The following is a 17,114-nucleotide window of genomic DNA, read 5'->3' as shown; positions in this document are numbered from 1 at the left end:
CATAATGCATCTCAGGACGGGGAAACTGCTGTAAGCTTACCTTGTTACAGTGACGGCCAATACCCATTAAAAAGTTGTCTGGCTTGATATCTCTGTGAATGAAGTTCTTTGTGTGCACATACTCGATTCTGCTGATCATCTGTGGAGAAAAAAAACCCATCTCTCAATCAGTTAACGTAAGAACTTGAAAATAGACTTGTCTTAAAACTTTGGAAAATGGGTTTACATAAGATTTTTAGGGTTTTAGTCATTCTCCCTTTTGCAGCCAGAAAATGTGTGTTTTGGGGTTAATCTTAATAAAAATTTAAAAAGCAACCAGACGAAGGGGCCAAAGTGAAAGATAAGGAGCAATGATGAAACCAAGCCTTACTTGGTCTGCGAGCATTAGTACAGTTTTCATGGTGAACCGGCGCGAGCAGAAGTTGAAGAGGTCTTCCAGACTGGGTCCCAGCAGGTCCATCACTAGGACATTGTAGTCCTTTTCTTGGCCATACCACCTGCAAGACAGCACCAGCCATATGTCAATATTCATGCAAACCCATAACAAAAGTTAAGTATAGGTGTTGTCTTAGGTAAAACTGTACATAGTAATTTATTAGGCCTATGCAACATAAAAAAGGTAATGCAACGTGTGTGGTCATAGGTCAATACCATAGCCAAACATTTTGTGGAGGGTGGAGTTCAGCGATCAGGCCTAACCAGTTGTTCCAGCGATCAGGCCTAACCAGTTGTTCCAGACGCATGGCTTTATTCACAGATGACAAGCATTTTCTGGTTAAAGAGCATGGGGGTCATCATAACCCCATCACAACCCCTGAAACTGTAGTGAATTACAGAGGGAGGCTTCATTTATCATTAACAGGGTGGTTTCATTTTTCATGCGGGGCCTGGCGCTAGTTAAAGAGTAATCAAATGGAATCCTCACAGCTCTGCCATTAGAGGTCAGGGGGATTCCAAACACCTCTCCAGTACACTGCCAGACCAGCAGTCGCCAGGCAACCATCTTGTCCAAGAATCCAAACAGAGGTATTGTATGGGAATGACGTACACTATATGCAAAAAAGTATGTGGACACCTGTTCAGATTTGTGGATTGGGTTATTTCAGCCACACCCGCTGCGGACAGGTGTATAAAAAAAAAAAAAATCGAGCACACAGTCATGCAATCTCAATAGACAAATATTGGCATTCCAATGGCCTTACTGAAGAGCTCAGTGTCTTTCAACATGGCACCATCATAGGATGCCACCTTTCCAACAAGTCACACAAGGTCACAGAACAGGACCACCGAGTTCTGAAGCATGTAAAAATCGTGTCCTCGGTAGCAACACTCACTACAGCGTTCCAAACTGCCTCTGAAAGCAACGTCAGCACAAGAAGTTCGTTGGAAGTTTCATGAAATGCGTTTCCATAGCAGAGCAGCCGCACACAAGCCTAAGATCACCATGCGCAATGCCAAACATCGGCTGGGGTGGCGTAAAGCTTGCCGCCATTGGACTGTGGAGCAGTGGAAACGTGTTCTCTGGAGTAATGAATCACGCGTCACCATCTGGCAGCCCAACAGACGAATCTGGGTTTGGCAGATGCCAGGAGAACGCTTCCTGCATAGTGCAAAGTTTGGTGTTGGAGGAATAATGGTCTGGGGCTGTTTTTCATGGTTTGAGCTAGGCCTCTTAGTTCCAGTGAAGGGAAATCTTAACGGTACAGCCTAGATTGACATTCTAACCAGTGGTTCCAAAACTCTTTTTCTTTTCAAACATTCAACCTCCAGCTGCATACCCCCTCTAGCACCAGGGTCAGTCCGCTCTCAAATGTTGTTTTTTTTCTATCGTAAGCCTGCCACACACACTACACAGTTAAACATAAGAGTGAGTGTCACAAAACGGCTCGTGGGAAGTGACAAAGAGCTCTTATAGGACCAGAGCACAAATAACAAATCAATACTTTTGCTCTTTATTTAACATATAAAACCTTACTTGTTCATCGAAAATTGTGAATAACTCACCACAGGTTAATGAGAAGGGTGTGCTTGAAAGGATGCATATAACTCTGAAATGTTGGGTTGCATTGGAGAGAGTCTGTCTTAAATCATTTTCCACACACAGTCTGTGCCTGTATTTCGTTTTCATGCTAGTGAGGGCCGAGAATCCACTCTCACATAGGTACGCGGTTGCAAAGGGCATCAGTGTCTTAACAGCGTGATTTGCCAAAGCAGGATACTCTGAGCGTAGCCCAATCCAGAAATCTGGCAGTGGCTTCTGATTAAATTAAATTTTCACAGAACCAGTTGTTGCAATTTCAATGAGGCTCTCTTGTTCAGATATCGGTAAGTGGACTGGAGGCAGGGGATGAAAGGGATAAGGAATCCAGTTGTTTGTGTCATGCGTTTCGGGAAAGTAAATGCGTAATTGCGCACACAACTCACTCAGGTGCTTCGCTCTATCACATTTGACATTGTCAGTAAGCTTGAGTTAATTTACAAAAAATACTTAAAAAAAAAAAAAAAAAAAAAATCACACAATGGGAAGACCTGTGTATTGTCCTTGTTAATGCAGACAGAGAAGAGCTCCAACTTTTTAATCATAACCTCAATTTTGTCCCGCACATTGAATATAGTTGGAAAGTCCCTGTAATCTTAGATTCAGATCATTCAGGCGAGAAAAAACATCACCCAGATAGGCCAGTCGTGTGAGAAACTTGTCACTATGCGGTCAGACAAGTGAAAATGGTGAGTAAAGAAAACTAAGCTTGTCTCTCAATTTAAATAAAAAAAACATGTCAATACTTTGCCCCTTAATAAATCAGCACACTTCTGTAGGTTGTAAAAGTGTTACATGGTCACTGCCCACATCATTGCATAGTGCAAAAATAGACAAGAATTCAGGGGCCTTGCTTTAACAAAGTTACCAATTTTCACTGTAGTGCCCAAAACATCTTTAAAGCTGTCAGGCATTCCGTTGGCAGCAAGAGCCTCTCGGTGGATGCTACAGTACCCAAGTGGCGTCGGGAGCAACTGCTTGCACGCACATTACCCTGAACTGTCTCCCTGTCATGGCTTTTGCACCATCAGCAGGGTTCTACAGCGCAAGTATTTCATTCGCAGTTGCCCCTAAAAATAGATGTGCGAATCTGAAATTATTTACGAGTAAAGATTACCTACCGTAATCCATTTCTCCCCCGCTGCTAATTGTTTAAAAACTACAAGACTCACATTTCTAAGCGGCATGCTGTATTGTTCTGTGATGACGCAGTCCAGTCAAAGCGAGAGAAAGGTGAACACTGGAAAAAAGTATCGGTATCGGCTATAAGTTAACGTGCAGACATCACTAAAAATGAAGCCCATTCAATTTTATTTTAGCAAAAAAGAGACAAGGAGAAAGAGGACCCTTGAGCACTCCCATGCCATTGCTAAGTCGTTTCTCTTATAGGCTTTATTCTTGTATAAAGTTGAATCATTAATCGTAATGGAGATAGAATTTAGTTTGTCAGAAATACTTTTGTATAATAGCTTTTTTGTGTGTTGTCATTCGAGGTGTTTTGGATGCCACCAAGGCCACATTTTGTGCTGTTTGCCCAGAAGAGGATGGAGAGTCATGGATGAAGAAGTGCATCTCCTTCAGGGCAGATAGTGCCTCCGTGAGCATGGGCCACCATGGGGGAGTGATTTCCCACCTGCAGAGAGGCAGGGGGGCATATAATCCCAATCCACTGTATGCCAAAGAATTAATTAGTTACAAACCTATGATTTCGTTTTATTTGCTAGCAGAGAATGTTAAATACTGTGTGTGCGCGCGCTAAGTGTTGGAATGGTAAATACCACAGAATTATTGTTTTCTGTTGGCACAAGAGACGGGGGGGAAGACGATGAATTGTTTGGAAGATTCTGTTCTGACTTTCACAGGCTAGAGCTGGCAATACTGACCATTCAGAAGAAAGAGCCAATGGTGTCTGTCGTGTACAATCTTCTGAATCTGATATAGAAGACTTATCACTTCAGCGGCAATTCCAAACAAGAACTCTATGTTCTCAGGCAAGAGCTCGGTGTGGATATTTACCGTCTAGCGTCAAGGGAACTCCCTGGATCCCCCATTCCCACAAAGTGTTCCTTGCGGCATGGACAAGACAAGGACCTTGCCACTGACGGAAGGCCAGTACTCCGTTGTTCTGCAGCACATGGAGCACCTGGCCGAGCATCAACAGCGGAAGTTCAAGGGCAGGCAAAGGTCCATTTTTAACAGGAAATTTAATACCACACACGTTTTAAATAATAGGTTCAAGACTCAAATGAACTTTCAGAATCAAGAAATTGACAGGTGACAGCTTATTCACTCACTACTTAACAGAAAGCAGGAATTGGAGAATGCGCTCCTGTATTCTGCCATTTTCTCAGACATGTTTGAGGAGCTATCCTCACTTAGCCTCACCCTGTAAAGGAATGACCTGATCCACCCCCAAGCCACATCTGAGTTGAGGAAGACAGTGACCAGACTGAAAGCACTAAAGCTTAGGGCAAAGGCAGGAGGCATGCTGGAGAAGATCCAGACCATGCTTGCTCAGCAGCAGGGTGATGAGAAGAGATTCCAGGTGTGTTAGGATGAGAGCTTGTTAGGATGTAAGAGAAATCAATGATAAAAATTGATGATTGAGACATATTCTCAATGTGAGAATCAATGTATTCGTTGCCAATAGACAGAGTTGAGGTTAAGGAGGGAAATGCAGTGGAGAGGTCTTAAAAAAATATATGGGAGACAAACGGACAGACATTTCATGGTGTTGGTATGTGTGCGTGTCTCTGTGTGGGTTATTTCTGTTAAAGGGAATAACACTGAAGGGGAATCTAAAAGGCTTCACAGACCTCACTAATCCCCAGCTGAATCAGCACAGAGGCGACCATCAACATCAGCGTGGATGATCTCAAAGCCAGGTTTGGTGGTTTGCTGAAGGATGAGGGTGTCCAGACCCCAGTTGAGTCTTTCAGAGTGCTAAACCCTGACACATGGCCAGAAGACCAGGCCAGCCTTCTCACCTTTGGCAATCGTGTCGCAGACCTGATGAGGCATTTCAAGGTGCCTCTAGAAAAGGTATGAATTTATTTGACACCGCATTGCCATATGAGACAATGTTATGTTTGCATATTTGCAAACTCACTTGCTCTGTTCAATCCTGCCGATCGGGTTGCAACATGGCTCCAATCCAGGATGAGTGGCAGGGGCTGAAAATCCTGGTCAGCCACAATTTCAAGGACAAATCCTACAGTGGCCTGTGGGAGACCATGTTGACAACGGTTGAAGTTGCCTTGGGGTCTCCAAGGAGTTCGATCCCACTCCTGCCGTGGACCGCTGGCTGACCTCTAAGCGTACCAGACGGCCAACATACAAAAGCAGCTGGACAACTGATATCCTTTGCGTCTAGTAGGCATGGGTCAATGTGTGATTTTGGTGGTATGTGCTGTTGCACATATGTCCCTTTGTACACACTCAGAATAAATATGTATGTAATAAATTGTTTGTTAACTTTTTATGGATAGGGGGTAGCATTTTCACTTTTGGATGAATTGGTGCCCAAATTGAACGGCCTCCTACTCTGTCCCAAATGATAATATATGCATATTATTATTACTATTGGATAGAAAACACTGACGTTTCTAAAACTGTTTGAACTATGTCTGTGAGTATAACAGAACTCATATGGCAGGCAAACTTCCAAACAGGAAGTGAAAATTCTGAAATGGGTCGATGTGAAAGTCATCACCTATTCAAATCCCTGTAATTTATGGATCTGTTTGCACTTCATACACCTTCCACTAGATGTCAACAGTCAGTAGAACGTGGAATGAAGCCTCTAGTGTGATGTGGGACCAGATGGGAGCTATTTGAGTCACTGGGTCTGGCAGATTGCCGGTTCCTGGTCACGCACGCTAGACATGGGATGTCAATGTGTGCCATTACTTTTACAGGCATGAAGAAATGCTCCGGTTGGGACGTTATTGGATATATATGATAACAACATCCTGAAGATTGATTCTCAACTAAGTTTGACCAGTTTATTCGACTTGTAATATAACTTTTGGAAGTTTTCGTCCGACGTTTGCGTTCAATTGCGCAAGTGTTTGGACACATGCACTACACATGCTAGGTAAAGTTGCTAATTCGACATAAGTAATGGACATTATGGAACAAAACAACAATTTATTGTGGAACTAGGATTCCTGGCACTGCATTCTGATGAAAGATCAAAGGTAAGGGAATATTTATGATGTAATTTCGTATTTCTGTTGACTCCAACATGGCGGAGCAATGTTGCTTCTATCTGAGCGCCATCTCAGATTATTGCATGGTGTGCTTTTTAATAAAACTTTATTTTTTTATATTTTTTTATCTGACACAGCGGTTGCATTAGGAACCAGTGTATCTTTAATTATATGTAAAACATGTATCTTTCAAAGTTTGAGTATTTTTGTTATTTGACATGGCTCTCTAATTACTCCGGATATTTTGGAGGCATTTCTGAACATGGCGCCAATGTAAACCGAGATTTGTGGATATAAATATGCACATTATCGAACAAAACATAAATGTATTGTGTAACATGATGTCATATGAGTGTCATCTGATGAAGATGTTCAAAGGTTAGTGATTCATTTTATCTCTATTTATGGGTTTTGTGAAAGCTATCTTTGCTGGGAAAAATGGCTGTGTGTTTTTTGGATATGGTGGTGAGCTAACATAAATGTTGTGTTTTCACTGTAAAACATTATAATTTTTTTCTTAAATCAGACACGATGGGTAGATTAACAAGATGTTTATCTTTCATTTGCTGTATTGGACTTGTTAATGTGTGAAAATGAAATATTTCTAAAAAATTATTTTTGAATTTCGCGCGCTGCCTTTTCAACGGAACGCGTGTCCTAGAAAGGTTAATAAACTCCGTTACTTGAACATTTTTCACTAGTTCCTCATTTTTTTGGAGTCCTCCTACATTTTTGAATTAAAGGAGCACATGTACTCCTTGGGGGGGGGGGGGGGGGGGGGTTAGCATAGAGCCCTGATTAGTACAGATAACAACATGCGCAGCAGCTACGTTTGGCTACATATGGACCGTTAGTGGAATTCCCGCGAGAGTGTAGCGGTTAATGTGATTGTATGTTAATTGCCTAGGCTACCTGTATTTGACATTGTGTTATTTCGCTAAACACCAGGTGGTTGAATTTTATTTTTGGCAGTGAAACGAGGCTACTCAGGAGAGAGAAAACTCACCCAAATGTATAGCCCCGTTGGAAAACACTAATGGGCAGTTTGAAAATGTGATTCACATTGCGCTACCCGAGTTTGAGACGTTCGATGAGCAGGTGTCCCTATAAAAATCTGCGGCGGAGAACAAGGACGGAATCCAGATATTATAACGGTTTTCAACAATGTTCAGAAATTGTATGGGGGAATATACAAACGTTTTTGAGAAAGATAATTGGAAAAATGTTCTTGAGCAAATGTATTTATTGATGGCTTTTCATTTTGATTAGTGATGAAAATGCAATTAATTTAAGGTCAATGATGTAAAAATCAAAATTTACCGATTTTAAGGTAGTGTCATTTGATTTGTGGGGGCAAGAAACTGTAAATCCCAGTTTTCAAAAGCATCAACGTCTGGAGGAGAGAAGGACCAGAAACAAACAAGGGTGATGGAGTAAATAGTGTGTAAATTTCAGGATAATGTAATTCAGTGATATTCTACATCGGGGGAGGGAACGGCAGTGAGGTCACCCCCTAAAAGAATTTACTTAGTAGGGAAACTAAATGTATTGAACATTTATTACATTGCCCAAGTTTATAAGACACCATGAACAGAATGCATCAGTAATTTGGAAATCACCATCACCCACTAATTAGTCAATTTTGCAGAGTCAAAGTGTTTGAGCTAGTAATGTATGAATATTTATCTTAAATTCACAATTACATAGCCAATGAATATATATAACATCTTTGGATTTCACCCTCTCAAACTTGAATGGTTTAGACTGTTTGGAAGTTATTTTCCTCCTGCTTTGACCTGTGCAGTGCGGGTATAAAAAGCCATTGCTGTGCCCGTTATGAAATTATCAACTTAACCCAGTATTTCAAAAAATGACCATATACACTGATTGTTTAAGGCAAAACTATTGCTGATGGTGAACCAGAACATTTGAAATAAAATCTAATGTAGCCTAACAGTTAACAGCGCATTTGATTACAATAACCAAGCAAATGACAGTTGCAATTCCAATAATAATATTGCTTAAGCCATTAAACATTTGAATGCTGAAGGTTACATGCGGCCTACCACTCGTTTGATCAGCGCACGAAGACGCTCACTGTTTTACTAGGCGGCTACTGATATTGCCTGGGTTGTTCAGCATGCAAAATTACTTGATCAATGACTCACAGTTACATGCCTAGTTCGACACTTAAGGAGAAGACACATCAGTTGTCACAAAACACAAGGTAATTTGGGAAGGTAGAAAGTAAAAACCTGAGGGGGAAAATAAAGTGAATCGGCGATTCGTAAATTTTGAAACTATTTTCTGACTGATGCGTGCTACATCCATCATACAAATTTGAAACGGGATCTGATGCAATCGTTACATGCCTATTATCTGTCAGAATTAAATCTTAATTACATCAATCAGTGGGTATATTGTTCAGCAAACTACCATCACGTGCACTACAAAAACACAGCTAAAACAGTCTCTTACTGGTGAGCACTGGAATTAAAAAGGGTCACTACACCCAAAAATCTAAATTTCTCACCTTTTCCCCGGACAGCAAGTAGTCTCCTGATGTTGTTTAAGCATTATTGCAGACTTAGAAAAACAACCTAGATGTTATAAAAAAAATAAAACTTTGATTTTGAGAGCGAAAACCTGAACAGGGGTAAACGGAAACCTGAGCAAGCGGAATTTAAGGAAAAACTTGAGCAAGCTAAAAAATAAAACCGATTAGGGCCCTGCAAGAGTCCACACCGCCATTTTTCTGCTCTGAGAGATCTTTTGGAATTAGCTAAGGCAGGGCTTGACAATAACCTTTTTACCCACTTGTCCTTAGGACAAGTAGGGTTGATTTTTCACTTGTCCAACAGCTCAAGTCACTTGTCCAACAATTAAAAATGAACTAACAACTTCAACATTGTAGGATTTCCAGACACCACTTTAGAAAATAAGATGCATTAGGCCTACTATCTTTTTTACCATAGAGCATCAGACAAAAATGTAGGCTAAACTTTGCCTATTGGCTTCTTTGCATATACAAGCATGTCTTTAAATACAACACTGCCCTTTAAGGCTCTCCTGGAGGATAGTTGGCCTCCCTTGGTAGCCTATTGAAAATTGCAACATCGAAATCAAATACATTTATGTCTTCATAAAATAGTTCAAAAACAGACCATCATACAACCACTGCACATAATTATGATATATTTTTTAAATTACCAGAGGCTGATGTAAAAGATTAGACTGTTTAGCTTAAAATGTTGCTAAAATATATATATTTTTCATATTATAAGCTCAAGGTGCATATGGCTGTAGGCTATGCGGGAATGTTCCAAAAGGCAATAAGCGGAAAACACCTTTTTCAAAATCGCACTGCACGCACGATCGGTTACATGTGAAAGATTAAAATTAAGAAAGCTGGGACTTATATGACTAGGACTATGCCTTAGGCTGCTCAATAATGAAAAAAATAAAGATTTGAAAACAAATATAGCATGAGAAAAACAGCATATTAGGCCTAAATGTTTATATAATAATTCCCTCAACATATCTATGGTCTTATCTTGGCTACTTAGAAACAAGGTAATATATTCTTCATAAAATGACAAATTGTCCAAGTTTTAAACAATTAAGTTGATGGTTAAATAGTTTCAAAATGGTGACCGCCTCCGCTCAGATTCAAAGTGGGTGATGTGCGGTGCGCAACAGGCACCGACAGTCCTTCACTCTCAGGTCTTGTGACCATCTGAACAACCCATGCCTCGAGTATGTCGACAGAATCAAGCCTTTAGACGTTAATGTTAATCATCCTTCATTATTGGTTGTCAAACATGATTTGTGTTTATAGCCTATATTTTATGTCAATTTTGGCTACATTTTCTTGTGCCTCCCCTAGGTCATTGGACATGAGGCTGTAGCCAAGATGCATATCATCTACACTTTGACATGTAGGCTTTATTTATGTACATGAAAAATTGATTTAAATATTAATCCAATATTGGCCTCTCTGATACAATTCTTAGAGTAATAGGTTGATGTCATTTTTTATATACTTCATTTGGACAACCCAAATCTATATTCTTGTTTCTTTCACTTGTTCCAGACAAGAGGACAAGCGTTAATGTCGAGCACTGTAAGTGTGTTGGTCAACAGCACGATTTCAAAAGACCATCCATGATGGCAGCAGAGCAAATGTACCTTGAATAAAGCAAACAGTTCCAAACTCTGCACTTCCAACATCCTTATACACCCCCCTGGACACAGCCTCCCAAGCACATAACAGCCAACATGTGGCTGCCAAAACATATGGTTGTAAAATGTGGTAGGCCTATGCAAAGCTCTAGAGGTGGGTAGATCCATGTTGGAATTGTCAGTGGAATATTCCAGGTCATAGCCAATTCAGATACAGAACTATTTTAGACATGCCAATCTTCAGAACGCAAAACAGGAAAAACTAAATATGCTGATAAACCATGTAGCTTGACATGCTGAAGGTGTGCTGCTACATTTGAGCAACATGGAGAAAGTCAGAGAAAAAAAAGACAATACAAAGAACCCTGGCAAATCAGGGCAGACAACTCTTTACTCAAACCATATACAATTGTACAGACAATGTGTATGCCTTCTAGGCTACATGTTAAACTACAGTCAATTAGAGTCCAAGCACAATAAGCAATCCTCTAGTTGAATACTGCTCATAAAAACTGCTCAGGCAAACACATTACAGGAAACTACAGGCCTCAGACCAATTTCCTCTTTTAGAGAGGCCAACAGCATGGTGCTCAAAAACAAAAACAGGAGAAATATGGGTATAATATCAGTAGATACCCAAGCTTAAGAGACCCAATCCAACATAACTACAAAAAGGGACTCAATTAAGGAAAGAAACAAGAGACATGTCAATAACGATTAGATGGGCCCTGCATTTTTTGAAGGTGGAATTAATAAAAGAGCAAGGTTTCAATCTCAATGGACTCAAGAGAATGCACAAGCACAAGACTTCCCTTTGTTGATTATAACACAGCCATACAATTGCAACAGGCAGTGTGGGGTAGGTGGGGCTTGTTTAGCAGGTTCTTCAGGCTTTGAAAAAGTTGCTTGGTCCTACAGTAACACCCTTTCCAAAAATTCTATAACAGCCAAATTCAAAATCGCACTTTACAGCATGTGACACTACTCACTAGGCCTTAAAGTCTGTACTGCCCTGCAGTGCACATTAATGCAAGATTAATCAAATGTAACAAGTATTCTTTAAAAGGCCTGTGTATGTCCCAGTCTCTGCTAGAGGGACCAGCTGATAACCACTGCTTTCATTCATGCAAATTCAAAATCCTCCACCTTACCTGCCAACAGTCAAGGGCTGGGCCTATCCATGACTGGAGTTAGCTAACAAAACGGGTCTACATGGTATGTAGCCAACTCACAGAATGCAGCTCTAGAGTCCAGGTTACCAGTAATCCACCATGCCAAGGTCCACACTTAACCAGCATGGCTACCACAGCATTCTGCAGCAATACGCCATCCTATCTGGTTTGCGCTTAGTGGGACTATCATTTGTTTTTCAACAGGACAATGACCCAACACCTCCAGGCTGTGTAAGGGCTATTTGACCAAGGAGAGTGATGGACTCCAGTCACCCGACCACAACCCATTTGAGATGGTTTGGGATGAGTTGGACCGCAGAGTGAAGGAAAAGCAGCCAACAAGTGCTCAGCATATGAGGGAACTCCTTCAAGACCATTGGAAAAGCATTCCTCATGAAGCTGGTTGAGAGAATGCAATGAGTGTGCAAAGCTGTCATCAAGACAAAGGGTGGCTACTTTCAAGAATCTCAAATATATTTAGATTTGTTGAACACTTGTTACATGATTGTGTATTATTTCATAGTTTTGATGTCTTCACTATCATTTCTACAATGTAGAAAATAGTAAAAAATAAAGACCTTGGAATGAGTAGGTGTCCAAACTTTTGACTGGTACTGTATAGATATTAGATTAAATGTTGAAGTTGGCATTTTGTGCTATAGCCCACAGAAATGCATTGAATAAGGCATTTGTACATGGCAAAACAGACAGTCAAATAAACCATAAGTAGTGTGCATGTCCTATATCTGAGATAAGAACTCAGGCTGCATACCTCCTATGCACGCTGTGCCATTTTAACAGCACAGTACTGGTTAACTTCAGATCCACCCCCCCGAAGCTGGTTGGAGTCTCCCCTTTTGAAATTGGTGAAAGTTTGTAAGCGCCAACTGTTCGGTCTGGACAGTCGATTTTGTGAGAAGACATTGTCGAAATTAAGACTGCGACAGAGTTCAGGCAACTGCCGTAAATCTTGTGGATGTCGTAGAGCGAAACTAACATTGTTGTGCTCGTGAGAGTAATCTTCCAATTGTGGTTTGTTTGTAGCTCAAATAGTTGTGGATGTTGTAAAGCAGTGGTCGCCAACCTTTTATGAGTCAAGATCACTTTGAGTCTAAATGTAAGCCGAGATCTACCACTGATTTTTTTTAATACATTACTTTAAAAAATGGAAGTCTATGCACCTTTGGTAAAAAGGGTTATGTCGCAGTGAGGTTTGTGCAGTAGGTCAGTAGTTCCCAACCAGGGGTACTAGGACCACTGGGAGTAGTTGGCCTATTCACAGGGGGTATTTGAGAAGACTCAAGAGACCATAGGCCTACTGGTAAAATGCACATGATTGGGTAATTCAGGGGTACTCCAGGTAAAGCAAAATTCAGTTGGTGGTACAGTAACCACTACAGTAGGCTATAGGCCCAATACATTATCACCGCATATTGGCTATGCATGAATTGCCCTGCCAATGTTGTTCTTCTCAGACCATTTTGAAATTATATTATCACACCGGTAAAATATCATTTGTTTTATTACTTGTGAAGCACAGCTGAGTGAGCATAATCTCACTTTTGTTTTATATATTTTTTTATTTTACAAGAAACGGTAAGTCTCTAGCGTACACACATTGGGAGCTAGTCAATACTCAAAATGAAATCCCCATGTGATGCGAGGGAGTGTCAATCTCCTCAAAAAAACATTTTTTAAGGGGACAGTTGGTTATTTGAGACTTTATAGTATACCAACACACAGATGACATTTGGATATGTTTCCAGTGGACTTTATCTGATGGTCTTCTTTTTTATTTATTTATACTAAAGTTAAAGTTGTTTGCACAAACTCACTAGGCAGTAATAGAATGGAATTATATTCATGTCAATAACTTGGCTCACCACCACATAAAACCTGAGGTCAATTAAGTGGTGCCAGTTCTCCAGAATGTTTGCAGAACCCTCAGGCGAGTTCCATAACAGGAATGGCCCCAAGCGCAGAACTAGAAAGGTGCACCAGCCACATGCTGATGATACCTGAAAACAAACAACAGGCTATGACTGTACAGAGGAAGCATCCTCTTATACAACCTCCTTTCTTATTTATCCAGGCAGTCCACAGGGTACACCACCACAAAGCAAACCTAACCTGCCAACCAAGGCTTTGATTAAATTCCATAACCAAGGAGGTAGGCTGTGAAACTAGCCTGCGTACTTATTGCGCTAGTATCTAAGGGCGTTAGCATGTCCTATTCAGAAATTCTCTTTACCTTATTGCTTAATCACCAAAGCTGTCTTGCTCATTTAGGGCAGTGTTCCCTTATTCATTACAAGGTTAATACCCAGGGCAGGAACCTGGAGAGGATAGCAGATACAAGTGTGTGGCAAAATGTCTATCGCAAATGTTTCAGTAGTGCATAAATAGTTAGAAGCCCCTACATGCCTGTGGCATGGTGTGAGTTCACGTGGGAGAAAATTGATCCAGAAGGATCATGGCAGGGCCAGCAGTCCCATCTTTCTTCCATTAAATCATTGAAGCAGCAGAGGCTAATGACCAGCCTGACCATCACTACTGTGACAGCCCAACTTAAATCAGAGCATTAACTATTCAGCATTAAATAGCATTGACTTTGCCATTACTCACATATCAAAACAAATAGGTACAAAACTTCAACGCGATTGTTTCTTTGTTCATAAGCTTTGACGACTTATTGAAATCACACATTAGTAATAGTATCCTTATGTCATTTTCCAAGTCAAATGCAAACAAGGTGTATTTTGTCACAACACCCTAAATTCACATAATAAATGACAACTAAACAAATACATAACACGTTTCACTGATAATAAATATGTTGAAAGGATAAGTACTATCAACTATGGTTCCCAACTCAGTTCTACTCTTTTAAAAGTGCACATCCAGTTAACAGCCAGCCTCAATTCTAAATGTAGTGTCTGTGAACCAAGTCATTACCAAAGTCTCACTCATCAATGGCCTTGCAAACGACAAAACCTAAAATAAAATACTTCAAGGTGTTTGACGTTATAGGTAACACTTTAGCGTTGAAGTCACCTTGAGGAGACAAAACCACTAGGCCCAGATAGTTGTTTTCGTAAGCGCTGAGCCGCCATTTTCTAACAGGGAAGGAAGACATGTTGGAACAAACAAAAGAGGAGCGGCCATTTCCAACCACGAATTTTTGATTGCATGATAGTTTCTTAAATGCTGAACCAGTGAACAACCCTACATGGTTCATGACGGATGTTGCGTTCGAATAATCTTAAAGTTAAAACGTAAATGTGCAACGTTTCAATAAGCAAAGACCAAGGAAAATAATGAAGCCAAGGAGATGAAAGCACTGCCAGCTAGTTTGCTAACGTTAGCTATACGAGCTAACGTTAGCTTGTAGCGCCAGCTGGCATATGGTAAAGTAAACTAGAAATGTGTTTGCAGGCAAGATGTAACTTTGTACAAATATTAGATAAATATATGCCTCGTCTCATTTTCACATACATCTCATATTAAACTGTGTTCAAAATACATTTACGTGTATATTACCTTATGTGTGGGATTCCAACTCCTCCTTGTAAGATTTTGTACAGTTTGCTTTCATATAACAACTGTGGGTGTCTGGCTTTCTGAGATTCCAATTTTACAGCTACCTCCTGCAATACAAAATGAGCAGTTATGTAGCGTAGTACAATCTATCCAAGTTAATTTCCATTAGCCTAATTGGCTAACTAAATATGTATTAATGCAATCATAATTTACTATGCTAAAATAACGTTCTTTACACGGTTTATTGTAACCAATATCTACTATCTTAGATGAGTTGGCTAGCTAGGCTAACGTAGCTAACATTCAGCATCGTTGACGCTAGCTAAACAATCTACTGGGGTGTATTCATGCGGCCAATTCTGTTGCAAAACGTTTAGCAACAGAATCCGTTTATTCCAAACGGAAAACTTTTGCAACGACAGCTAGATTTTCTAATGGACAAATACACATTAATTACTCCCCATTTCGGTTGGTTCTTAAACGGTAAACTTTTCGCGTACGAATATACCCGTTAAATCTCGGTGAGTCAGCTTTGGCTGTTGATTGACAGAGCTAAACGGTTAACCATTTAAAATGAACAGTTACCCACTTGGTCAAATTTATATTTTAATGTTTTTTTTTTACCTCTCCATTTGTGATGTTGATCGCCAGGTATATGTCACCAAATGACCCAGACCCAATTTTTCTGACAAGCTTGTATTTCCCACCGACAATAAATTCGGCTTTAGAGCCGCTGCTGCTTGCCATATCCTCAATCACGAGCAACTCTTGATCAGTTTAAAATAGGATTTTCTGGGACTGCGCCGTCGGTTTCCCTTCTCGGCCAGCTCGTTATCAGAACATACACAGAAGTCCTGGTTGCTCGTGGGCGATGTACTTGAAACAACGTAACGTTAGCCAGCTAGCTAGAACAGTGTTTATTTTCAGACGTTATTCGCTAGCTAGCTAGTAAAAAATCTTGGAAAAAATAAAACCAACACATCACGAAAAAGGGAACACGATTCTTCTGAAAACACTCCTAATGTGCCTAGTATGTCCGTCGCCCAGTGCCTCGGGGTAGCTAGCTAACGTTAGCCCACTAGAGCTATCGGACACCAGTGGAACTGCGAAATTCCGTTCGATCTGTTTGAACCACCTCCGCAAGAGGGGCAATATTCTTCTTGTTTGTCAAATTTCCGAAGATAGCTACAATTTGGATGTGATTCTCGTTTCTTCGTAGAATATTTTAGGACAATGAAGGGTCGCTGCTTTCCTTCAAAGCGCAACCCAATCACTCCGCCATCTTCTTGTCACTACTTTTGATTCCACCGTCCGTCTCGAGGTGATTAGCTAGCTAGCTTCTGGGAGCGAGCGCAGTGGCAGAGACGAGTTTTGACGTAAACGGTTAGTTCTTCTTCTTTTTTGGGATTGGATTGGCGGATCGCATCCAACTTTTAGGTGCTTACACCGCCACCTACTGTACAGGACTGTGAGGCCAGTCACGGCTCACCTTACCTATGTACATTACATTCCGGTAAAAACAAAACTGGGAAAAAAGAAAAGTACCCTGCCAACTATTAGCCCTCAGTAAAAAACCCACCACCCCATTCCACTATTTATCCTATTCTAATGTTACTGCAGGCCAACGGTCTGGGAGGACAGAACACTACCACTCAACACCCCCTGCAACTCTTCTGCAGTAAAACTTCGCAGTCCCAAGTACTTCTCTGAAGCTACCACCACAATCTCTATTATATGTAACTTACGTCCCATGTCTGCTGTACAGTTGACAACCATGCTAAGAAACCAGTGGAGGCTGCTGAGGGGAGGACGGCTCATAATAATGGCTGGAACGGAGGAAATTAAATGGCATCAAACACATTGTGTATTTGATACCATTCCGCTCCAGCCATTAGTACAAGCCCGTTCTCCCCAATTAAGGTGCCACCAACCTCCTGTGTAAGAAACCTACCTGAAGCATATATTATTCCC

At 40.8% G+C, this 17,114-nt stretch overlaps 1 protein-coding gene across 4 annotated transcripts in view; it reads right to left on the bottom strand.

Annotated features, from left to right (window-relative positions):
• LOC120048228 (casein kinase I) overlaps window positions 1–16,501 on the bottom strand; it is a 31,673-nt gene extending 15,172 nt beyond the window's left edge. For 2 of the 4 annotated variants that reach the window (XM_038994020.1, XM_038994021.1), the window contains exons 1-4: window positions 15,768–16,501; window positions 15,144–15,250; window positions 371–497; window positions 41–139 (exon numbers count right to left, since the gene is read on the bottom strand). In XM_038994020.1, the coding sequence (XP_038849948.1) occupies window positions 41–139; window positions 371–497; window positions 15,144–15,250; window positions 15,768–15,890 (456 nt within the window). In that variant the 5' untranslated portion in view covers window positions 15,891–16,501. The remainder of the gene's footprint in view (window positions 1–40; window positions 140–370; window positions 498–15,143; window positions 15,251–15,767) is intronic. The other 2 variants (XM_038994022.1, XM_038994023.1) reach the window with 2 other exon arrangements.
• Between the last annotated feature and the right edge of the window lie 613 nt (window positions 16,502–17,114).

The sequence above is a fragment of the Salvelinus namaycush genome, chromosome 5, assembly GCF_016432855.1.
Source record: "Salvelinus namaycush isolate Seneca chromosome 5, SaNama_1.0, whole genome shotgun sequence".
Classification (NCBI taxonomy): Eukaryota; Metazoa; Chordata; class Actinopteri; order Salmoniformes; family Salmonidae; genus Salvelinus; species Salvelinus namaycush.
This window is presented reverse-complemented; position numbering and strand designations above follow the sequence as displayed.